Source organism: Botrytis deweyae, assembly GCF_014898535.1.
Source record: "Botrytis deweyae strain B1 chromosome Unknown BDEW_018, whole genome shotgun sequence".
NCBI lineage: Eukaryota > Fungi > Ascomycota > Leotiomycetes > Helotiales > Sclerotiniaceae > Botrytis > Botrytis deweyae.
In genome coordinates, this window is record NW_024066225.1 from 164,884 (window position 1) to 188,250 (window position 23,367).

The following is a 23,367-nucleotide window of genomic DNA, read 5'->3' on the forward strand; positions in this document are numbered from 1 at the left end:
ACGCCGCAGTGTCACTCTATATCCATGTTGGGGGTTACACCACCTCTAACTACCACCTAAGAACACGACCACCAAACCCAAGTACCCCTCTCGCTAAACTTCTCCACTCCATATGATTCGAGTTTTCCCCCAGAAATGATAGATGCGGAAAATATCTCAGGGGTGGAAAATGGGTTTGTGAGATGATGGTTTCTGCGCGACCTACTTATACTCGCAACTTCTTAACTTTCATATCTCCATATCCTTAGCACAAAAATAAAAAAAAACACTGATTCAGAACTCACATACATATACATACACACAGATCCACTCACACACTCTCCCTCTCTATACTCCCACTCTCGAACAAACTATACAACTCTCTTGACCACCCCACACTAACCTCTCACCTCCCATCTCCCATCTCTCCCCCCCTATACATCTCATTTCACTAACCAATTTCATTTCCTTCTCTTCCCTTCCCTTTCCTTTTCCTTCACTCGACACGGACTGAACTCGGACTGCACACTTACCGGAAAGAGCAAATAGGTATGATTCTAAAATGTGTTATTCAGAGAGAAAGGTAGATACCGATGACTAACTATCTTTTTTATAAAAAATCAAAAATCATTGATATAAGTAAACCATGATTTATTCACACACTGTGATTCGCACACTGTGATTCGCACACTGTGATTCGCACACTGTGATTCGCACACTGTGATTCGCACACTGTGATTCGCACACTGTGATTCGCACACTGTAATTCTCTAATTCTCAAAAGATCTAATACTGGGAACCCAAGAATGAAGAATCAAATTTATGTAAGATCTTACTTACATAGTGGATCGATCGATATAACTAGAAGTTGAACTTCGAGATGATGGAGAAAATGAGAGAGGTTAAAATAGTGTTTAATCTTCTAAGGGGAATTGCAATTTCTTCTTTGGGTTGTGAGTTTTTTAGTAGGGGTAGGGGGGAAGGGATGGGTTATGACATATTTAGGCGGAAAGGAATGAACCAATATCTGATTCAACAAAGATATTCTCAATGTAGGATCACTTAGAAAACTACTCAAACAAGCAGTCATCTCATTACTCTCCTTTTACTCCACCTTTCTAAACAATTTACACGCACTGAAAATTCCTCGTATACGAAAGCTACCAACTCCTCAATTTTGCGGTATATAGTATACACCAGCCCCATCATCTAGCTTTTATACCAACTAGCTAGCTCGCTCGCTCTTCCATCACAATCTGGATATACAAAAAAACCCCCCCAAAAAAATAACCCCCACGCACGCAAATTAATTCCCCACAGCAACCAGTTCAGCAGCTTTGCCCGGAACGTCTCCCATTTTCTCATTTTTCCAATCAGAATTCGATGCCGCTCCACCCGATCGAGTGAGTCTCTCTAATTCCTCCTCGGCAGCTTTCGCTACATCGTGACCATAGAAGTAGTCGTGATAGTCTTCGGGAGTTACTGTTGGTTCGGGATGGTGTTAGCTTGTTCTTTTATTTTATCACGTTCATATATATATGTGCCGGAGTTGGTATTTCTAGTTACGGCTTGAAACTCGCGATTTTGTGTCTGATTATCCTGGGATCCTCATTCTGCTAACATCCTCGAAAATTTAAGGTGAGTGGGAGGGAATTGAAATTTGGAAAGACTCACAAGGTAAAGTTTGACCCTCTTCCATATATATCCTGGCTTCCTCTCTATCTGCATCCGATTGAAAATATCCCCCATTTGAAAACATTTGTATGGCGCTTGCGCGGTTTCTTCTTAATTTTTGGAAACTGGCAAGACGGGCTGCGATGGTTTCTTTTGTGATGCTACCTTCCGGGAGATTGGAAAAGAGGATGCCGAGAGCGCAACCATCTTCTATGGCTTGAGCGCCAGCTTGGCCCTGGACTATAGGGGGAGAGGCTTGTTAGTATGAGTGACTGAGGGTTGGGGATTGAACGTTGGAATGGAGACGAAGACACGGATAAAGGGATAGAAATAATGGTAAGAAGGAAGAATCAGTAGATAAATACATACAAGGTAACATAGGGTGTGCGGCATCGCCTAGAATCACGAGATTTCCTTGATGCCAAGAAGGAAGCGGGGCTCTGAAAAGAAGTTTCCAGAGTCTGACATCTTTTGTCTTTGATAATAAATGCCGAAGTGAAGGATGACATTCTTTGATTTCATCCACAAGAACTTGAGTCGGAATGCAATTATTCCAGTCTAGAAAATTATCGATTTAATTTGTTGAGACACTTGATCTAATGGTTGAAGAAAATGAAACTTACCATGAGAGGAGTCAAGATCCTCTTTATCAGCACAAAAGACTGCGATATTGAGTACTTCATTTCTAAACACAATGTGAGTATTGAGAAGAAAGTGGCAAAAACGGTAAATGTGTAACATACCCTCGACAGGGATACCAAACAACCTTCTGATGAACATAGTTGGGCCAGATGAACATACGAAGCTTTCCTTCCATTTCTTCCATGAAAGAAGCACATTCAGGATCATCTCGAATCTGTTGAACAGGCATCAAGGTTCGAAAACACGAGATACCTGTTGGAATTGCTGGGTTCTCATATCCGACAACTTTTTTCACTGCTGCGGAATGAACACCATCAGCACCGACAATTAAGTCTGCTTTCTTGATGGTTCCATCGGCGAGAGTTACTGATCCATTTACGGTGTCCTGTGATAAAGTTCAGTATAGTTTGTTGAAGAGTTTGGACACATAAATACATAATCAACAACTTCACATCTGTTGTAAATCACGGCTGGTTTTCCCTCTCCTTCTTCTCCTGTGGCAAGCAACTTTAGTTCTGTGTGTAAATCAACTCTATGACTGTAGAAAGAGCTGGTGCCGTATTTTTCCTTCATATTCGACCACTCTATCACGTGGGTATCAACGAGTTCATTCCCCGAAGTAACGGTTACGGATTTAGCAGCAACTAAACGAGCTCTTTCGAAATCGAAGCCCCATTTAGCGACGACTCGAGCTGCATTAGGTTGAACGTCTAGAACGTATTAATTTTTTTTTACAATTTGGTGATAGGGCGGGGAAAATTGCTCACTGATAGCCGCGCCAACTTCATGGGACAGTGAGGATTTATCGAAAATCTTGTACATTTATTAGTATTGAAAGAATATGTCAAAAGAGATCATATGACTTCTCAAAGCTGGGGAAATTTTTTTCCTTACCAACACTTCATGACCGGCTCTTCTAAGACCAATAGCAGCCGCGAGACCACCAATTCCTGCGCCAACGACGATGACCTTCATTTCGACTTTTGTTGATAAAATTCTTTTGTAGGAAAATTTTTGTTCTGGGACGTAAAGTTGTATATATGTAGCTCGGATAGCAAAGATCGACCGAACAAGCTAATTCAAAAGCTAAATTAGACTACCGAATGACGATGACCCGCTTGGTCTAACGGAGAATTAACTGATCTTGTTATTGATATTAATAACAGGCCAAAGACCTCCTTTAAGTAGTCATCTAGGATCAACCACATACAGGGAGAATGGAAGGCGGAAGAAAAATATCTGGGGTCGTGGCATCGAGAATGGATGAAGATTGAAGGGGCAGATGCAGTGTGACACTTCCATCACAAAATTGGAGCCTCGGAGTTTTCAAAAGTGTCCGATTTGCGTGCACTGGACTGCAATATATCATTCATGTCATGGAAATGGCATTGCTGGGGCTTGATAGGGTTGGATGCTACGGACATGTTGCTTCCAGATTGACAACATCATGAAATAAATAACAATTTGTGGTTCAACGACAGACAGACCGTGCGTATATCCTGTTTGACATTCCTTGGGCAGGCATTTCACCAGTACATTGCAGCGATTGATCCTCTAGATTTGGTTATAGTGTCGATAAAATCCTTGGGTGCGGAGATTTCTTATTTCGACGGACATGATCTCATGCTGAGAGCCCACATCGATGGCTGTTTGGAGTGGTCTGCTCGTATGTACCGTGAATGCTCGATGCCAGGGTGGACTTCTCATTTCCGCGTTGAGGTTGTCTACTTGGCATATATTGATAGCTTGAGTGGGTATTTGTTAATGGCAGTCGAAAACGGCATTTGAGAAGAAACGTTCGATATACTATTTCTCTTGATATTGATACCTAGTATTTTTTCGTCAAAGATCTTCAGGGGCTTTTATTTCTCAAACGAAAGCTGTCGGCCAACTATCGTACAGGTAGGTATCTAGTTGAAGACGGCAAACCAAACGAACAAATAGTCTGAGACAAAGGAGACATTGAAAGTTCGGATCACGTCTTTCCACCAAGCACATAATATTCATTTGTGTGCCAAATGTGTTCAATATTCGGAGTGTTGGATCAATATCGTCGTCGTCATCGTATGTCTGAGTAGTGTATGTGGTGTAAGTGGTGTAAGTGGTATAAGCGGTGTAAGTGGTGTGTGTATGTGGTGTACCAGGGTAAATGTCCGGGACCGAAACCTTAACGCCGAGACCGAGCCCGAGCCCGAGCCCAACGAATAAAAGGATCAAAGGATAAAAGGATAAAAGGAGAATACGATGTATTATGCACTTGTATAACAAGGTCTCGACTACTCAGGTCAGGTGCACATACGGAGGTTGACAGCGTAAGTATTGTAAAACACACCAAAAAGCGATCGAGCTTTTTCTCATTTTTATCATTTGAACCAATCATATCATCATACTGATTGAAAATTTATGTAATAAACTCTAGATAGTGAAAGTATTGTAAATTTATCCTACCCCTAGCAAAATTACTCAAATTTATTGAAATTTATATTTTTCTTTTTAAAAATATTATTCTAAGCCTATTTAGAATCTATAGAAAGCTTTAAAAGTTTTAAAAGCTTCAAAATTATAAAAGTTGAAAAAGAGTTGAAAATTTAAATAAGGGGGTTCAAAATTCGAAATTTTGGGGGGATGGCTATTCGTAGGAGAAAAAACAGGCGGAATTTGATAATTTAAATCTTTATTAAAATCTTCTAATTTAATTGAATAATAAATCATTTTAAAATGATTTCTATAAATTCAAAAAGATCAAAAGAATATTTAGCTCTTTATTGTTTAGGTGATATTTCGAAATTTTATTTTATATAATATTAGAGGAAAGTAATTGAATGATATTATATCGTAGAAGTGATCGAATCCCGCCTGTTTTTTCTCCTGCGAATAGGATGGCTGAATATCTAGTAAAATTAGTAAAAGCAGCATTGGAATTTCGTAAAACAGCAACTTTTATTAAAAATGGGGCTTATACGACTTACGCTGTCAACCTTCGTAAGGTTTTCAAATGGATGAAATACGGAGGTCCGTACCGTACCGTTGTTCTTGAATCTTAACTTAATAACGACGCCACATTAATAACCTTATTGAACAAACCTTGGAACCTGGAATGATCCAATCCATGGATGGTCTTGTTTCCCCTTTGGACTGGCCGATAATTGTAACGACCTCGGGACATACCGTATAGCATTGATTACTAATCATGATCACGATTACTCATCATGTTTTCCTATTTTGTACTGCATCGTGATTTATTTTCTGTTGAGCTTCATTGTTGAATGTTCAATATCCATCCCCTCATGGCAGCAAGGAAGGCTTGAAATCTCGGCGTATGCTTATGGTCTCAACAGAAGTCTAACCTGAGCTCACGAGTCACATTTGAGATAATTGACTTCGCCGTTCCTCTTCTGGAAAGTTCTGCCTTGAACATGGGTTAAATGACATGATATATCCATCATGGGAAGGGATTTCTGACAATTTATGTTTGACTTTGGTAGGATTGGAGATATGAGATGTGGAGTTGAGAAGCCATGATTATCGCAGATGCGGGGTTGAGACATACTTCTATATACCTAGTAGGTATTCAACAGAATTCTGTTGACACAAAACCAGCCAGAGTTGATATAAATTATTGCTCTCCCTCAAAGGTAGTTTTTTGGATTCGTATACTCAACTCTACCACTCGCCGCATCACTCCTATCTTTACTCCCAAAACATCACCCCATCATGTCTGAAATTACACCAGAACTCAAAACCTACAATGGAAACTGCCATTGTGGTGCATTCAAATTCACAATCAAGATGCCTGAAATAACTACTGCTACTCAATGCAACTGCAGCATCTGTTTCAAAAAAGGATATCGATGGGTATTTCCTGGTGAGGGTTGCTTCGAGATTATCAAGGGAGAAGGAACTTTGAAAGAGTATCATTTTGGACAACGTACAATGGCTCATAGGGTAATATTGCCATCCTCAATTACGGAAATGATGCTTATGGATCTAGTTTTGTCCAACGTGCGGATCGAATGTACAAGGATTCCGCTACAACACTCCAGCGGGAAGAGATATTGGTATCAATGTGAGTTGGAAGAATTTCAAGCACATGTATATCACGACGGCAAATGACTGATGGCTCCTTAGGTCAATTGTCTCCAAGATATGGACCAATGGTCACTGAAAATTAATCAGTAAGCTGCGCCCAGCAAACTCTCGCAGTGGAGACAAAGTTTTAACATCCAGTCCCCAGATATGATGGTCTTGGTCGCGAACCACAGTATGTGGCAGCTAAATACACTGGTGAATTACCATCAGCCAAATTCGAAACCGAAAAGCTTTATACTGGTGGTTGTCATTGTGGTGCAATAACTATCGCATTCAAGACTCAAGCTCCATTACCTAAGCGTCATGAACATATACAGGAGTGTAACTGTAGCATCTGTTGTCGAGTGAGTACTCTATCGCCAGCTCACTTTGATATCAAACTAATCAACTATAGCTCGGCATCACTGTCTGTTATCCCAGGAGAGACCAAGTATCTGTTTCGGGCATCTCGAACATGACCGAATACTCATTTGGTCAGGGTTATAACATATTTCGGTTCTGCTCAACTTGCGGTGTTACTGTCGATATTGAAAAAGACATGGCTGCAGTGTCTAGATCTCCTAAAACTTGGGAATTGTTGACACCAGCACAACGGGAAAGATGGCCAACTATTCATGCAATTAACTTGAGATGCTTTGAGGGAGTTGAGTGGGATGATATCAATATCTATAAGGCGAACACTAAAGCGATAGATCCGCAATATGTTGTTCCGGAATAATCGACGTCTGTTCATCAAAAATGGAGAGGCGGGGGCGGGGGGACGCATTCGGTTGAATTGTGGAAGGATATTGGAGGAGCTCGAGGGGCAAGTATCTGGATTCAATCTTCAAAAAATGTCCAACGATATCGCCATATTTTCTTCACACTGTTAACAAATTGTTCTCTACACAATTTTCTACTATTCACTGGGAATAGCCTTAATCGTCTCACTCTGGACGAAATAAACGGCACACCGAAAACGCAACATTATTTTCAAAATTTTGTTTTTAAATCAATAATCAATATTTTTGATTTTGAATTAAAATTAATTATTTTAAATCTAATAATTTATAATATATCTTCACTTTGTTTATTTTATTTTATTACTTAGAATTGTTATTGAATTTTGAAATAATAGTGTTTTGAAGGAAGTCTTCATTTTGGCAGGTTTGGTGTGCCCATTTTTCCGTCCAGAATGAGATCGTCTCATCAAGTCAAATTCCCATGGTTGTCGTACCAGAGAATTGCCTCTTCACACGTTGATCTATCATTGGTTGTGTTTCATCCACGTGATTGCTGACCTATTTTAAGCCACTTTCACATGCAATAATAGTTTTTTTCTTTCTTGCGATAGCAACGAACATTCTTATCGTCTCCTAGAAATATTCGTCTCCCCATTTCAATATGAAATTTCCATTCACCCCTCCTACTGGTTCTCTTTCTCTTCAATATATATTCATATTCCAGATTCAATATTCTCTCGATTTCACTTGAAACTACGATAACGGTACAGATTAATCTTGGCTATGAGGGAGAATTGACTGATCTACAACTATTCCGGAAACGTTCGTCCTGGACCTAGACCATCATATTCGACCGGAAATTCTTGTTTGTGTCCAACAAAACATTTGCTTGCAATATTTTACATATATTTCCCGAGAACCTACTTCCGTACATATCCTTTCCGCCGTGATAGATATTTGATGTATATAATGTACTCACGATCTACCCGTCGTTCCAAACTAAATATTTCTCGAGAGTCATATCTTCAAGAAGACCAAACCACATCGTTTGAGGATCCGAAATTTATGATGCAGAGTCAACAATATCCACCCACTTTTACTCCAAATTCAAAAGCAGCTTCTATGCTTTATTCAATGCTTCCACATATCGTGCAATCACGTTTACCTCGCATACCATCCATTCGAAAGTCTGTTGACATATATGGATTTGTGAGTGGCCGAAAATCTGAAAGCACATTATCAGGAGCCAGTACACCAGGATTCCTATCGTCATCGTCTACAATGACCCTCGTCAATGAAAGAAGCTCTATATCTAGTGATGGAGAAACGGATAGCTATTTCTTGGACGATTCGCACTCTTCCGATGAGGATTTCCCTAAACTCCTTAAAAATGGGCAACTCCAGACGATAGGATTGTCTGAGACAAAGTCAGGCATTGGATGGAAATTTGCAAATCAAGGTTCGACCGCTACAATATTTAACTCGATCAAAGATACTAATTGATTTTAACAGGATATAGTCTACTTGCCCTTTCATTCGAGGAATCATCGGCAATTTCCCAAAATACTCGATTTAGCAGTACTTCCTTAGCGAGACAACTCTATGTCCACGCCTTAACCTACTTACTCCGAGCTCTTCCCTCCGATCTTTCGACAGAAGAAAAGATGAGTCTACAAAGTGCTATACCAACAAAAATAGTAGATTCCTTACAAGAAGAATCCTACACGAGTGAAAATAGTCAAGATTCAACTACTGGCGAACCCCCTTCGTTACTTCAAAGAAGCATCGCAGCTTTTATTATTCAATTATTCATATTGTTCCAATTTGTCTTACCATATTTGAAACATATACTCTCGTCAGCATATCAATACGATCGAACTCATAAGATATCAGAAAAGGTTCTGTCCAAGGGTATAGTAACAGTTGATACGATCGGAAAATCGAGCCTGGCAGTTACAGGCGCGGTTTATGGAATGAGTGATGGGAAAGTTGGACAAGCTCTTACGGATGCAGCGGCGTGGATTGTTGAGGGAGTCACTGGGGGTGTGCATGAAGGTGTTAGCGAGGGATTGATAATGTTGGGTGCGAGGAATGGTACTTCGCCTAGGAAGAAGTAGACTCGAGGTAGATAGGACGTTCATGAAGTAAAGTATATTTGGCGCGGTTAACTTTTGACGATGGATGGATGAATGGTGATACCCATGAATAGAACGGAGTTTTTTCGGATATGGGATAAACATTGGTACTTGGAGTAGGTAGGATAGAAGGAGTTGTATCTTTTAATGCATTAATACAAATCAATAAACATGGATTCTTATTAGTATGTTTTGGTGGTGTTGATAGAGGGGATCTAAATTGGTATATGGGGGCGAGCCCCCAAACCCCCATAGCTCGCTGCGCTCGAATATTTCTAATCCGATGATCTACCAGCATCTCCTCTGACCCGCCGTGCTTGAACCCTTCAGACGACCATTGTAGCTTATTTTGAATAGGGAGAATGAGCTACAAGGAAATCAAGATACTTCATTGTTTTTCATCGTCTCTTTCAGATTCAAGTCAGATACCGGTAGATGGTCTGTTCGTCTCTCAGACTCTCACATCCATTTTTCGCTTGGTATCCGATAAGGCCCAGTCACGTGTCTAATAATCTAGCTATCTACATACTAGCGGCAAAAGATAAACTCATTAGCGTCAAAAAAAAGTTCTGGTAGAAGAGAAACTTCAAGTCTAATTTTTTGCAGAGGGGACTCCAGCGACTTCGACAATTTCAATCAATCGCCACTTTGATTTCTACACTGTTGAATTTAACAGTTATAACTTCAATTGAATTGTTATTACTACCTTTTCAACTTTTATCCGTATACGGATCAGTATTTAATCATGTTTTCCGTCTGCAGAAGAGGTCCCGCCTCAATATCTAGAGCCCTTCGCGCAGTCCCTTCGACCATTCGAATTCCTTCAACCAGACCTTCAACTCTTTCTCTCATTTCGCAAAAGACCTCTTTACCAGTTTTGGAGTCAAGATGGTTACATGTATCCTCGGCTTCCCAATTACAAAGTGCTGCCACTCAAGAAGCTGCCGTCGTTCAAGAAAATAAAGTCATTAATCGTTTCGATGAACTCACCAAATACGGTCTGGTTCACCCAAATGTTGTCAATGAAATCACTCAAACCATGAAACTCGAGACCATGACTGAGGTCCAAACTTTGACTATTAACAAGGCTTTACAAGGACATGATATGTGAGTTGTTGAAAAAAAAAACATCTGGACTTGAGAGTCTCGTACTAATCTATTCGATAATAGTATTGCACAAGCACGAACTGGTACCGGAAAGACAATTGGTTTCTTACTTCCTACTATTCAAAATATCCTCGAGAAGAGTCCTGAGCTTGCATCTCGTCAACGTTATTCCAGAGCAAGAGCTTCTGATATCCGCGCAATCATTATTTCACCTACCCGTGAATTGGCAGAACAAATTGCTGTCGAAGCGGTCAAGATTACAAGAAGTACAGATTTGATTGTACAAGTTGCAGTCGGTGGGTCGAGCAAAAGAGAGATGCTTAGAAAAGTTCAACGTGAGGGTTGTCATATCCTTGTCGGAACCCCTGGAAGACTTCAAGATCTTTTGACCGATGAATACAGTCAAGTATCTGCTCCGGGATTAACAACTTTGGTTCTCGATGAAGCCGACAGACTTTTGGATGATGGATTCTCTAAGGATATTGATAACATTAAAGACCTCTTACCTAAACGAAACGAAGTTGACCGACAAACATTATTATTTTCCGCCACCGTTCCAAAAGAGGTTATGGGTCTCGTCAGAAGAATCTTGAAACCGGATTATAAATTCGTCCAAACCGTTAAGGCAGGAGATGTAGCCACACACGAAAGAATCCCTCAAAAGGTTGTCACTGCTACTGGAATGGAGAACATCATGCCAGCGTTGGTCGAAATTTGCAAGAAAGGAATTGAAAAGGCTAATACCGAAGGTTCCTCTCCATTCAAGGCTATCGTATACTTCAACTCAACCGCGAACGTTCAATTGGCTGGAGAGATCATGAAAGGAATAGATTCCCTTCAATCAATTGATGTTTCTGCTATTCATGGCAAGCTCACACAAGAAAGAAGAACTAGAGTTACAGACAGATTCCGTCGTGCCACGTCTGCTGTCATGTTGTCCAGTGATGTTACAGCTAGAGGAATGGATTTCCCCAATGTTACTCACGTCATTCAAGTCGGTATCCCTAGAGACAGAGACACATACATTCATCGTGTAGGACGAACTGGAAGAGGAGGCAAGGAAGGAGAAGGATGGCTCTTATTGACAAAATCTGAAGTCGTAGGAGCTCGTCGAACATTGTCTAATCTTCCAATCACATCTGATCGTACACTCGAGACCCCCTTTGTCGATATGAAACAAGATGCTCAATTACCATCCACTACCGCAGAAATCCTTAATGAAGTCGGTCAAGCAACAAAGAGAGTTGACCGTGAGATCAAAGTCGACGCATACATGGGTGCTCTTGGCCAAGGTCAGAAGGGTGCAAACCCTAGGGCAATTTTGGAAGACATGAACAACTGGACCAAATTTGGTTGGGGTTGGGAGAAACCTCCTATGATTGGCCCTGGCCTTGCACGCAAATTGGGAATTGATAGAATCCCCGGCGTTAACATTGGACATGAACCTCGCGCGGATGATGACGACTTTGGTAGTGGACGAGGATTTGGAAGCAGTGGTGGAGGACGAGGATTTGGAAGCAGCAGTGGTGGTGGTGGTGGAAGAGGATTTGGAAGCAGTGGTGGATCCAGTGGAGGAAGAGGATTCGGTGGTGGCCGAGGTGGTGGTGGCCGAGGTGGTGGAAGTGGAGGTGGTAGAGGATTTGGTGGAAGAAATGGTGGAAGTGGTGGAAGAAATGGTGGAAGCGGTGGAAGAGGATTCGGTGGTGGTGATAGAGGTGGTTCCAAAGGAGGATTTGGCTCATCTTCAAGTTTCTAAACAAGGTTTGATACTTGATTTGTTCGACTAAATCGCTTGTTTGTGTATCACCACTTCCTTTCTGTCTCAGTTTCCTTCCCCTTTCCTTTTCATTTTGCTTTTGTCTCGGCTCATCCTGTTTTGCTACATTTTGTCAGATTTTCGACTGGTACAAGATGACAAGGAGATATGCCATACGCAAGATTCGAGAAAGGAATTTGGGCAGAAAAACGACACTCAAATTTATGCGTTTTTGATACATAAAATTCTTCGATTCTTGTTAGAACATTGTAGCAAATAGATAGGAAGGATACAAAAATGGGCAAACCGGCGGGGAATGGAGCTTAGGCGTTTCTTGTTTGGGAGCGACAATAGCTGTAGTTCATTCAGCAAGCGCAATGCTCCCTTGTATACCTACCTACATACCTATGTATAACTTACGAGTTAGATGGATAACGAGGAGAATCTTTTGAAGGCATTGGATGGGATGGAGAAAAGGGAATGATTTTTTTTTACAGTGGAGAGTTGGGGATGGATAGATTTGCGGTAGGGGAGGGGGAGAAAGGCATTACTGGGTGAGTCAGCAGTGAGTGGATGGGGAATGGATAGGATAGTCATATGGATAGGCATAATTCTACTCTTTATTTTATGAACATTCTTTGGTACTGTGTATATGTGTGCTTTCATCTTCATCTTCCTTGTGATTTTGCTTTTGATCTTGTGATGACTATTAGATGTGTTTTTTTTTTTTTTTTTTTTTTTTTTTTTTTTTCAAAGGATGAATGATGGATGAATGGGGATGCGTGATGAGGTTATATGGTAGAGGAGCTTTGCAGTAATTAAGGGGGGTATTATCAAGTAGCCGCTTATGAAGATTTTTGTGTATATACTTCCTCTCTTCCTTCAATTTATATCCAGACAATATAGTTCTAATCGCAATCAAGAAAAACGTAGAATAAATAGACACTCAGCATATATATGATTTAATTATATTAATCTATACCAAGTTTTCATCGCTTTGAACCCTTCCCGCAGGATAATAAGTGTATATATCTATCTATGTGCGATGCGCCCTCCTCTTAATTTCCTAGTACCCCGATACCCCGATACCCAATATCACAGAATTTTCTATACAATCCAGAACGGAACATCCACGCGTAGATTCTACATCAAGAACTCTGATCTATAAAATTTCCATTTTCATATTCCCTCACACCAAAAGGTAAAACGCCATTCATGTGGTATCATATCGCTTCCAAGGACATGTGATTTCCCAAAGTATGCAGAAAGAAAGGAAATTCCCATTAAACTTCACTAGAAGAAAGAAAGGCGAAGAAGAAGGAAAGGAAAGAGAACTGTGTCAAGAATTATGCGGTCATAACAGAACGAACATCCCAGACCAGTAATCTTTCATCCCAAGCAGTGCTAGCGCACCAACCTTCCCCAAAGAGACACCAATCAACACCGTGTACAAATTCGGTGTGGGCATCCATGCGACCGATTTCACGAGGCATGGTGGCATTCATTGTACCATCAGTCCAGATGCGACAAGACATGTCATAACTGGCACTCAAGAGGGTATCGCTAAGATGTGGACTCCAGACCAATTTTCGAACAGCATAGTCATGTCCTTTTAAAACGGCGACAGGTCCACCACCCACATTGCGAAGATCGAAAGTTCGAATCGCTTGATCGACACCAGCCGTTGCGATAACTCCCTCACGATATTTATTCCAGTCATGGGTGAGAGCTTCGGTTGGAGGTGAAACTTGACGATTACTTCCGACTGCTCCCAGAGTGCCTGCACTTGGTGGGGAACCATGGATTGGAACAAGTGAGACTAAATGATTGGAAGCCGACGAAGGGGTACGTAGGTCAAATATTCTCAAATGCGAATCTGAGGAGACAGATGATATGATCGAGGGTGAATGAGGAGAGAAGGCGGCGCTATATGTGCAAGAATGTGTAGGTAATGTGAGAACTGAGCTTGTGCGAGTTGGGTTCCACTGAGAATAGAAGAGTCAGCAATACTGTCGATGAGACGGTTACACCTAGACACAGGGGATCCTCGTACCAGTTTAATTGTACCATCCCAAGAGCTTGAAACAAAGGTATCTTTTGAGACCAAATTCCAATGAACAGCAAAAACTTCGCGACCGTGTTCATGAAAGTTTGCGACGGGGAATGATTCATGAATTGCGGTGTCGAATAATTTGATGCTTCCATCACCACATGCGACAGCGACTTGGTTTTCGTTTGATTCGGACCATGCTAAATCGTAAATGGAATCTTGAGTATCGAAACTATATTATGAGAAAGAATGATGGTCAGCAGGAGCTATGCAAACGACGAAATTGGTAAAATCCGAGTCAACCCCCGAATATTACCTACGTTTTCTGTACTTGAATACCTTGCGGAGTCAACATCAAGCTATAAAGTCTCCCATTTCCTACCAGCCCATAATTGGCAGAGGCAGTTACACAAATTCGATTGTCAAAGAAGGGAGAGTATTTGACAGCAGAGCCCTTAAAGCCTCGAGTAATAAACTCCATTATTATTATGAAAGGGGGGGATTGTCGCCGAACCTCGACGTTGCGATTGTAATATTTATTGCTGTAATCGTCACAAGTGATTAGCTGAGCTGAATTGTAGCGAAACCCCACCACCAATTTATGCCGAGGAGTTAATCGGCTGAGTAATCGCACACGTGACTGTTACAATGCGAGAAACTTTGAGTTGATGAACCACGGCCGTAGGGGAAAGCCAATTTATATATGTTGGATTTAAGCGATTGTTTTTGCTAGCACCTACAAGCGTTCAAACCCCTTGGCAAGCTTGCCCTTCAGTCATATGGACAGATTGCCGTAAAACACTTTTCCCTAAATCCTGGTACGCTGTTAGCCAAAGAGAACCACCACAGCAGTGGACCCCGATTTCGATCAAACACACCCTGTGCCTTTAAGAGAAATTGGTCAATATGATGGATGCCTTTGTATCAAGAAAAAAGCGAAAGCTGTCTGTCTCTTCCCCGTTACCACTGGAATCAAGCACGATCGATCATATCGAAGATCTCTGTGTTCCAGATGATGAATCAATGGACTTTAAGCTGGCGTTATTGTCATCTCTGCGCCCTGAAGTCGAACAACAAGTCCTTCTTGAGATTTTACTTGAACATGATGGCGATGTTGAGAAGGCCTCTAATTCTTTGTCTAGTACAGACACGTCGTCTTTGCCGATACCAAAGAAGCCATTAGCCACGGTAGGATATCAAAGTTCTCTTTCTACATTCATCTCGAGTGAGAACTCCACAAATCGAGTTAAGTCTTTGTCCAGGAAAGGCAAGACTCTTCATTTATATTCTCCCCAAGATGTTGCAGCTCACACTCCTTGTTCTATCATACATAACTTCCTACCGGTGGAAGAGGCCAATACACTACTTAAGGAATTGTTAAACGAAGCACCAACTTTCGAAAGGATGACCTTTAAACTTTTTGATAATGTGGTTACGAGCCCTCATACAGCTTGCTTTTATGTTGAAAGTTTGGAAGAGCAAAGGGCTCAAAAGACAGAATACCTTTACAATGGTAGTCTACTAACGGTGAGTAGTGCTCAGAATTTGAAGTCTCGGATTGCTAAACTGTAACTTGCAGGATGTCCGTCAACTCACTCCACAAATGAGAAAAGTCTCGCCTAAAGTTCAGGATGCTGTCAATTCAGAAGTCGCAGCCCGAATCAGAACACAGTATCCTAATGGTCAGAAGCTCAAGTACCAATCATCGGACACATGGAAGCCAAATGCAGCTTTCGTCAACTGCTATAACGGTGGCGTAGAGAGTGTGGGATATCATAGTGACCAGCTCACCTACCTTGGACCACGAGCTGTCATCGGATCAATATCTTTGGGTGTGGCACGTGAATTTCGTGTTCGAAAAATAGTCGCTCAAGAGTCAGACTCGAAAGAGAAAAGCAAGGAGTCTTCCGACGCCGAAGGTCAAATAGCTATTCACCTACCACATAACTCTTTGTTGATCATGCATGCCGAAATGCAAGAAACTTGGAAACATAGTATCGCACCAGCACAAGCCATTGATCCTCATCCAATTTCTGGGAACCGACGAATCAATATTACCTATCGAGATTACAAAGCTTCATTACATCCTAAATTGACGCCAAAATGCAAATGTGGTGTACCGACAGTATTGAGAGTTGTACAAAGGAGAAAGGAGAATTTAGGTCGATACTTCTGGATGTGCCACGCAGGAAACGTTCCCGGGAAAGAAGGTTGCACATACTTTGAATGGGCTGAATTTGATGACGATGGCAATCCGACCTGGCACGATAAATTCAAAACTGAGGCAGATATCAGTGACCCGAAGACTGACAAAGAGATCTCTTGATCTGGAGACTTTCTAAAAGTCTGCATTGCAGCACTTCACGCTTCATCTTCGGCAAAATACCAAACCTTAATGTCGCGAATAAGCTGGGATCGAAAAGTTCTAGGATGACTAGGCTTGGAGCCTAAGATTGTCCGGTTACGTTAGCTCCTTGGTCTGATGAAACTACAAGGTAAAGATGCTGTCATTTCAAACAGAATTTCTTAAAATTCCCAAACTTCCACAGATGAGCATTAATTTTTCAAAACCCGAGTGTATATAAATTCTTTTATCTACAAGGACAATCAAATTTCCACATTCCATAAACCTATAGTTCCTCTCTTCTTACCTCAGAATTTAATCGACGCTTCTCATATCAAATCTAGAAGAAATCGATATCTTCGCAAACTACTCTACACAGAAATAGGTCACCTCAGACAGGCCGGAGTCTTTCAACAATCGTAGCACACCGTGATTTTTCTGACCACACAACGCCAGTGGCCATGGACCACAACTCTTCAAAAAGCGTCACAATGACACGTCTCCTACCAGCTATTCCATCTCGTCACTCACTAGACGCCATTAACAATTCTTCGGACAATGCAGTCACTGGACTTCACCAAACGGGTGTATATTCCACACACACAAGATTCTTGGACGACGATGATAGTCCAACTGAGAACGAAGCTCATCAGCTCCGTGTCCAAATCACTCGCTGTCCTGTCGAAGCAGGCAATCGATTCGGTCACCTCAATGAACTGTCCAAGTTTAACAATCTTTGGACTAAAAAGGCATGGACGTCGGAACTGTTGACTCTTCGAAATCGTCAAGAGATCGAATCTATCCCGACTTCGCGAATTCATATCACAGAAAAAACGCGGAAAACACAATTCAAGTTCAACGCCCTTCCTGTTGAAATCCGAGAAATGATATATGAATATACTCTTCTCAGACCTCTTGAGAAGAAGAAGAAATCCGCATCTAAGGCGCCTGTATTCCTCAGAGCCCTAAAGATATACGGCGCGCAGAGTCTTTATCTCGAAGCGAAGACTACCTTCCATTCCATCAATCAATTCACATACAATATTGTAAAAACTCTTAAGTTTGCAGATCCTGAAGTATGTTGGATGTTTCGAGATTTACTTTTGATTATACCGTGAGTTTTCCCGGAGTTTTCCTTTGATAGTCTAGAACGTAGGTGGACAATCGAAGGCTTTCAGCTTTCGAGATCAATTGACCATTCATCACTTTGAATAACTGAATACTCTAGGAATGTCGAGTTGTTTTACAGACACTTGAAGCCACAGATTGTCCATTTACATTTGTACCACAAAATTAGCGACTAATACAGCTCTCAGTACCACCTTCACCCCATTATCACAGATTCCAACCCAGATGTCTATTCTTTATTCTTCTCTCCGTCATTTAACACTTCGTAAGATGTTCTCCTATGAACACGGCGGATTCGAAACGTTTCTCACACACTCATTGCCGAAATTCGAAAGATTGATCAGCGTGAAAGTCGAATGCGAGTATGGGAAATTTCTCACTACATCATTTGTTCAAAATCAGGATAGATGGATATCTCTATTGAACAAAATGATCACGGGGGAGAATGGAGAGTTTGTACAAGGTATACAGATGGAAGAGAAGGAACCCAGTGGCAACGCACCGAGTGCTCCTACTTGGGTTTGGACAGTTGAAAATGGCAACTCGGGAGAAATTAGAACGATGGATGGTATGAAAAGAGAAATAACCTTGGTTATTAAGCAAAGAGTCTCTCATGTCAAATTTTAGTATGATATCCCATGTTGACAGCATTATTTTGGATGTCATTCTGAACTAAATAGGCGTAGATTATCTCATATTGTTCAATAACTTACATTCTTTCAACAATTAGAATAAAATCTAATAATCCAAAAACTATTGCCGGGTGATTGTCTAGAATATTTGAAATTCTCAGGTCGACATAATTTTTCATCTGGCTACATAATGATACACCTGTGTTTAAGATCATATTGTGATGTGCATGAACTTCAGTACTAACCGATGCTTTTGGGCCATGACTCATGGATAGCTTCCTCTGTTTGTTATACGAAGATGTGTTAGAGCCTTGAATTGTAATTTGCAATAACCATTGCATCTAGCAGATAACTTCTTACATTAAGTCTGCGCTAGATATCATCCTTAGATTGTTTCTATACAAAGTCATTGCAAACTTCGAGAAAGAACTTTCATCTCTAAGAGATTTATTTTTGCCGACAGGATAACAACTCCCAAGTGGCATGTCTCATATCATCAAAGATGATTTACTCGCGTATATACAAGTTCAATTGGATGGTCAAACTATTTACAAACACAAACATCCAATTCCATCTCATCCCACGTTTCGAAAACAAACGAACAGTCATTCTGCATCTCCCAATCCTCCCACAACCCATCAATCCTACAACCCCTTATCAAACCCACATCACATTCCCCCACGCATCACCTCATCCACAATCCATCCCTCTTTCCCCATCTCCACAGTTCATATCCATCCCTCATAACTTAACCAGTCCACAAAGCCGGTCCTGGGATGGTATAACTGCTCAACGTTACATAAGGATTGAACAAAATTCCTGGATCAGTCGCCTTGTAAAAGCTTGTTGCTGCCACGCCCGCGGGTTTTGCTGTTCCAGAGCCCGTCACATCAATGTTAACGCAGAAAGGATAGTTTTGTGCGCCGTTGACTGTTGTGGCACCGTGGAGCGCGATGATTTCGTGGCGGAATACGTAGTGTCCTGTGGGGATGTTAATGGGAGGGTCATCAAGAGGGGGGAGAGTTAGTTCACATACCAGCAGCAAGTGTCTTTGGTACAGTGGTCGTCCAGGTATTGTTATTCGCTATTAAGGCTCCTGTGGCCCAGACTTGTGTGTTGAAATTGATTCCTGATTGATCGATCTTCACCCATTTGAGATTGGCTTTGTTGACCTACTATTTGTTAGTAGACTGATTTTCGTTGTATTATCTTATTTTATCATGGGTCGTTTGTATTTCATAAGGACCAAGATACTTCCAAGATGAAAGCGGAAGAGGAAGCAAAAGCGAAAGCGAAAGCGAGATAACATACAGTAGCGCAACTTCCTCCACAATTAGCTACATAGGTCAACACTGGCCCAATATTATGCGGCCAGGTAGTCCATTGAAATTGTACTGTTCCTCCTGCAGCAACAGTAGCCGATACATTTGCATTCACTGCGTTTTTATGGCATATTATATCGGAAGTCCTTCATCGTGTCCAAATTAGCCATTGTCGCAACCGAAAAGAGAGATTCAAGAAAGAGAAAAAGGGGAAAACATACGAATACTGATCAGGCGCAATAAACCCAATATCCAATGCCTCCTCGTACCATCCGGGGGTTTGTGGATAAGGAACCTTGTTTACAACGTCGTACCAGTAGGAGATTTGCCAGCCGGAAGTGTAGACGCCGTTTGCTACAATTCCGGAGACGTAGCCATGAGAGAGGACGGCGGGGATAAGGGAAAGAACGGGGAAGATGGTGGAGAGGAGATGCATGATGATGTAGATTGGGGGAAGGTGGCTGGAAGGTTGGGAATGAGTGAGGGAGTTGGAGAGGAAATGAGCAGATGAGGGAGTTTGAGGGAATTATATATTACGTTGGTATACAGATTCAAAGAGGAATGAGTGATGAAGATATCTTGGCTTCTAGTGTGGTAGTATCGATTGAACCTTGTGATCGTTGAAGAATCACTGACAAATTTTGATATATTAATGAAAATCTGGGGTAATCGGGGCTAAATTCAAGATTCAATATAAATGCCGTGGAAGCATTGGTGCGAATTCTCCTAAATCCGGGGACAATAGATTAAGTGGGATGTTTTAATGTAATGTTAATATAGAAATACCGTTGAGGTTGTTGCCAAGCCGGTCATTATTGTGCAGGTTTCGTCTTCAGCCGGCATTTCGGAACGGCGGGGCGGGTGATATGTTCTGGTGTTTGCATGATATGTCGCAATTAGGTCACTAAAGACTTTGTTGGATTGAGTAAGAGTTTTCGTGCTTCTATGTTATGTATCGTCATTGCTGGAGGAGAGATTACGATAATTTCTTTTGCTAATGTTATATACTCATCCTTCTTGCGAGGGTAATCTGAAGAGATACCACAATAAGGGGTCCGCTTAATTTTATGTTGAAAAATCCAGTGTCATATCATGTTTGCTATTTTGATTCCTATAACCGGTGATTTTTGGTAAGAGGTAAGGATGAGATGCCCTCTGATATAATTCGTCTGGGATATGTATCGAGGTTCTGCATTCCTGCGGTAAAGGGGGCCTTCATCCCGATTCGGAAACTTTCACATTCCTATTGTGTATTGGTCCACGCACACGCTTGTTGTCCTTCGGAAACACCTGCTACTTTCATCTTTTACCCAAAATCATCACATGTCATAGGTTTGCCATGAAATTTGCTGTGAATGATAGAAATTTCAGCTAAGAGGTGACTGAAAACAAGAGAGCTATCCGCCATGTTGAGTGCAGACACGCTACACAATCACACAATACAATCTACGGTCTCTTTTTTGATGTGAACGTTCCAAGTAACAAAAATGTCATCATTATCGAGTTCAGACTCCAATCATAATCCTCGATTTTGACTTGTACGATTTTGCTCCTTTTGACCCATCTTTTATTCGTTGTCTGCTTGAGCATTTAGTAACGTAACACTGCTTTTTTAGCTCAAATTACCTACTTCCTCGAAATGTCATCAAAGACCTCGTTGATAGTTAAACTAAACATATGACATGCTCATCGGTATCAAAACCGTGTTTCTCCCTCGGAACATAGGCAGTCTCTTCTGCATGATTTGTTTCATCATTCGGATCCAACTGTCTACAAGTGAACAACGACAGCAGACCTAGTCTCTCATAAAGTCCTTGGGTTCCTTCAATACGTCTCAAAATTAATGCCTCATCATCAAACAGCCGCAATATATACAAATTGCAAATATCACTGTCCATGTTGAAAGATGCTTTATCTTCTTCACAGTCAAAGGTCAAACTGAGAGCGGGGATAAATTTTCCATCCACGACCATGATATATGGCGGAGTCCCTTTATTGACTAATAATGGGGGACATGATAACCATAGTGCTGCATTCGGCATGTCGCTGAATTGATGTTGATTCGCTGGTTTCTCGACTCTCAAAACCTTACATAACGGAAAATCCCGGGATTCATACATCTCCCAGATGGTGATCGGCGATGCGACAGACGCCCAAGACCATGTTGGAGCTCGTCGGGGTGAACTTCTTCGGCCTACGCAGTGACAAGAGACGTCCCAACATAGTTGCCACATTAGATTGTTGCACCACATTCCGGCAACGTATTCATCTTTTGTCTGTTGCTGTATTTTCGCTGCAATTCCGGCTAGTGCTATGAGTCTATCCGCTTCGTAAGTTAAATGTCGGCTTGAGTAGTTCATAACAATCTTGCTCCATATCCCGATTGAAAGCGGTTCCTTTTTGCGTCTTTCCCATGGATTAGAGTGGGAAGGGGAGCTTTCCGAAACAAACTTGGTATGGCACTCCCAAAATACTTCTTCCCGTGTGAAATGTACGGTTCGTGGCGAGAGAAGGCGCTCCTGCAAGGTCCATCCTCGACTCTCTAACGGACAAACGTTGGGATTGTCTAGAGGATGCTTCGTAACTTGTTTACAATCATACATACTATCGTTCTTTCCAATGATCTTTAGTGAAATACGGCACCTCGGGGCATCTCGCCTATCAAAAAAGCATCCTTGACTTCCATCAATGGAGCTAGATGCAGCAATATTCAGCAAACAGCCACCGTAGACATCAACCATAGTGACAGACTCTCTCATCCAGTCTTCTTTATCATCCTGTATAATGCAGAGAGAGTCAATCCAGATATACCTTATCTTTAAATTCATACAAACTTCAATGGCATCATGAAAGGTCTTCGGAAGATCTTCCATTTCTATTTTCGCCAAGTAATCTTTTAAGGTTGATTTTGTTAATGTCTGATATTTCTTCTCCGGGGTCCCCCAACAATGGCTTAAGGCAGCATATTGAAGATCACGTTTCTCGATCTGGTTTCCCAAACAAAGTCTTGGATGGTCCCCTTGAAGATCTATGAGTCTTGTTGGTATGAACTCTGGCCTTTGAAATTTACATTTGGGATGAAATGTTTGACATGCATTCAACCAGTTTTCAATCAGAGGCGTTGATTGGCTTGTATTCGAATTTGCATCGATGTTCTCAAAGACCTGATTATCTGAACAAATTTGAATTAGCTTCAGTTGCCTCCAAACACTCGAAGATGTACATCGAAAAGAGCTTATTCATAACGTATTCACCTAGTAAGATCACAATAACAAGCTTAATTCAAGCTCACTTGAGTTCAAAGAGACGAATGGATATTTCTAGCAATAAATTTGCTTGCTATAATTTTGATTGGTTCTTCCTGCAGTGCCATGTAATTGAAAAGTACCTCATAGCCACTCGTGATATAACTTACATATTTCAGGCGATATTCCTAAGGATGCTATGAACGAAACTCTCAAACTTTGATTCGTCCAATGAGGATCAGTTGCAAATTCCAACTTAATTTTCGGCGATTCGATTGGAGGTAGAAAATGAATCAAAGATACTCGTGAACATGGGATGGGTGCTTCTCCAAATTTGGCCTTCCATCCATCAATGTGTCTTGAAATTATTGCGTCACGTCCCTTTTCATCATCTGTGCGAATGAATGTAGCACACAAAGAACAACCGTCTTGTGCGGACGTCTTCAGGCTTAGTGGATTCCGTACATGTAGTATTCCCGTATCAGAAGATAAGAGTTTACTTCTTTCTGATCGTTCAAGCCAGTTACCGTGTCCCAATTCGT

At 41.4% G+C, this 23,367-nt stretch overlaps 9 protein-coding genes across 9 annotated transcripts; 5 read left to right on the forward strand and 4 right to left on the reverse strand.

Annotated features, from left to right (window-relative positions):
* Nucleotides 1-1,218: 1,218 nt before the first annotated feature.
* Nucleotides 1,219-3,482, reverse strand: EAE98_007545 (uncharacterized protein). Its single transcript, XM_038955168.1, has 8 exons — nucleotides 3,190-3,482; nucleotides 3,063-3,108; nucleotides 2,731-3,005; nucleotides 2,397-2,680; nucleotides 2,277-2,338; nucleotides 2,023-2,211; nucleotides 1,654-1,893; nucleotides 1,219-1,461 (listed from the first exon to the last, which is right to left on the reverse strand). Exons 1-8 carry the CDS (start codon nucleotides 3,268-3,270, stop codon nucleotides 1,286-1,288), a joined length of 1,353 nt encoding a protein of 450 aa, XP_038808346.1. The 5' UTR covers nucleotides 3,271-3,482; the 3' UTR covers nucleotides 1,219-1,285.
* A 2,527-nt stretch (nucleotides 3,483-6,009) lies between these two features.
* Nucleotides 6,010-7,102, forward strand: EAE98_007546 (uncharacterized protein; the record flags this gene model as incomplete). Its single annotated transcript, XM_038955169.1, has 5 exons — nucleotides 6,010-6,240; nucleotides 6,287-6,361; nucleotides 6,424-6,470; nucleotides 6,530-6,728; nucleotides 6,779-7,102. The coding sequence occupies 5 exons, from the start codon at nucleotides 6,010-6,012 to the stop codon at nucleotides 7,100-7,102; spliced, it is 876 nt and encodes a 291-aa protein (XP_038808347.1).
* A 628-nt stretch (nucleotides 7,103-7,730) lies between these two features.
* On the forward strand, nucleotides 7,731-9,417 carry EAE98_007547 (uncharacterized protein). The gene is made up of 2 exons (XM_038955170.1): nucleotides 7,731-8,565; nucleotides 8,619-9,417. The coding sequence occupies exons 1-2, from the start codon at nucleotides 8,067-8,069 to the stop codon at nucleotides 9,221-9,223; spliced, it is 1,104 nt and encodes a 367-aa protein (XP_038808348.1). The 5' UTR covers nucleotides 7,731-8,066; the 3' UTR covers nucleotides 9,224-9,417.
* Nucleotides 9,418-9,841: 424 nt separating this feature from the next.
* Nucleotides 9,842-12,733, forward strand: EAE98_007548 (uncharacterized protein). Its single transcript, XM_038955171.1, has 2 exons — nucleotides 9,842-10,348; nucleotides 10,412-12,733. Exons 1-2 carry the CDS (start codon nucleotides 9,987-9,989, stop codon nucleotides 12,102-12,104), a joined length of 2,055 nt encoding a protein of 684 aa, XP_038808349.1. The 5' UTR covers nucleotides 9,842-9,986; the 3' UTR covers nucleotides 12,105-12,733.
* Nucleotides 12,734-13,450: 717 nt separating this feature from the next.
* Nucleotides 13,451-14,635, reverse strand: EAE98_007549 (uncharacterized protein; the record flags this gene model as incomplete). Its single annotated transcript, XM_038955172.1, has 3 exons — nucleotides 13,451-14,089; nucleotides 14,158-14,386; nucleotides 14,475-14,635. The coding sequence occupies 3 exons, from the start codon at nucleotides 14,633-14,635 to the stop codon at nucleotides 13,451-13,453; spliced, it is 1,029 nt and encodes a 342-aa protein (XP_038808350.1).
* Nucleotides 14,636-15,060: 425 nt separating this feature from the next.
* On the forward strand, nucleotides 15,061-16,480 carry EAE98_007550 (uncharacterized protein; the record flags this gene model as incomplete). The annotated part of the gene is made up of 2 exons (XM_038955173.1): nucleotides 15,061-15,681; nucleotides 15,734-16,480. 2 exons carry the CDS (start codon nucleotides 15,061-15,063, stop codon nucleotides 16,478-16,480), a joined length of 1,368 nt encoding a protein of 455 aa, XP_038808351.1.
* Nucleotides 16,481-16,989: 509 nt separating this feature from the next.
* Nucleotides 16,990-18,253, forward strand: EAE98_007551 (uncharacterized protein; the record flags this gene model as incomplete). The annotated part of the gene is made up of 2 exons (XM_038955174.1): nucleotides 16,990-17,612; nucleotides 17,815-18,253. 2 exons carry the CDS (start codon nucleotides 16,990-16,992, stop codon nucleotides 18,251-18,253), a joined length of 1,062 nt encoding a protein of 353 aa, XP_038808352.1.
* Nucleotides 18,254-18,622: 369 nt separating this feature from the next.
* Nucleotides 18,623-20,016, reverse strand: EAE98_007552 (uncharacterized protein; the record flags this gene model as incomplete). The annotated part of the gene is made up of 4 exons (XM_038955175.1): nucleotides 18,623-19,239; nucleotides 19,295-19,430; nucleotides 19,570-19,726; nucleotides 19,802-20,016. The coding sequence occupies 4 exons, from the start codon at nucleotides 20,014-20,016 to the stop codon at nucleotides 19,007-19,009; spliced, it is 741 nt and encodes a 246-aa protein (XP_038808353.1). The 3' UTR covers nucleotides 18,623-19,006.
* Nucleotides 20,017-21,244: 1,228 nt separating this feature from the next.
* On the reverse strand, nucleotides 21,245-23,167 carry EAE98_007553 (uncharacterized protein; the record flags this gene model as incomplete). The annotated part of the gene is made up of 3 exons (XM_038955176.1): nucleotides 21,245-22,357; nucleotides 22,415-22,752; nucleotides 22,996-23,080. The coding sequence occupies 3 exons, from the start codon at nucleotides 23,078-23,080 to the stop codon at nucleotides 21,245-21,247; spliced, it is 1,536 nt and encodes a 511-aa protein (XP_038808354.1).
* Nucleotides 23,168-23,367: the final 200 nt, after the last annotated feature.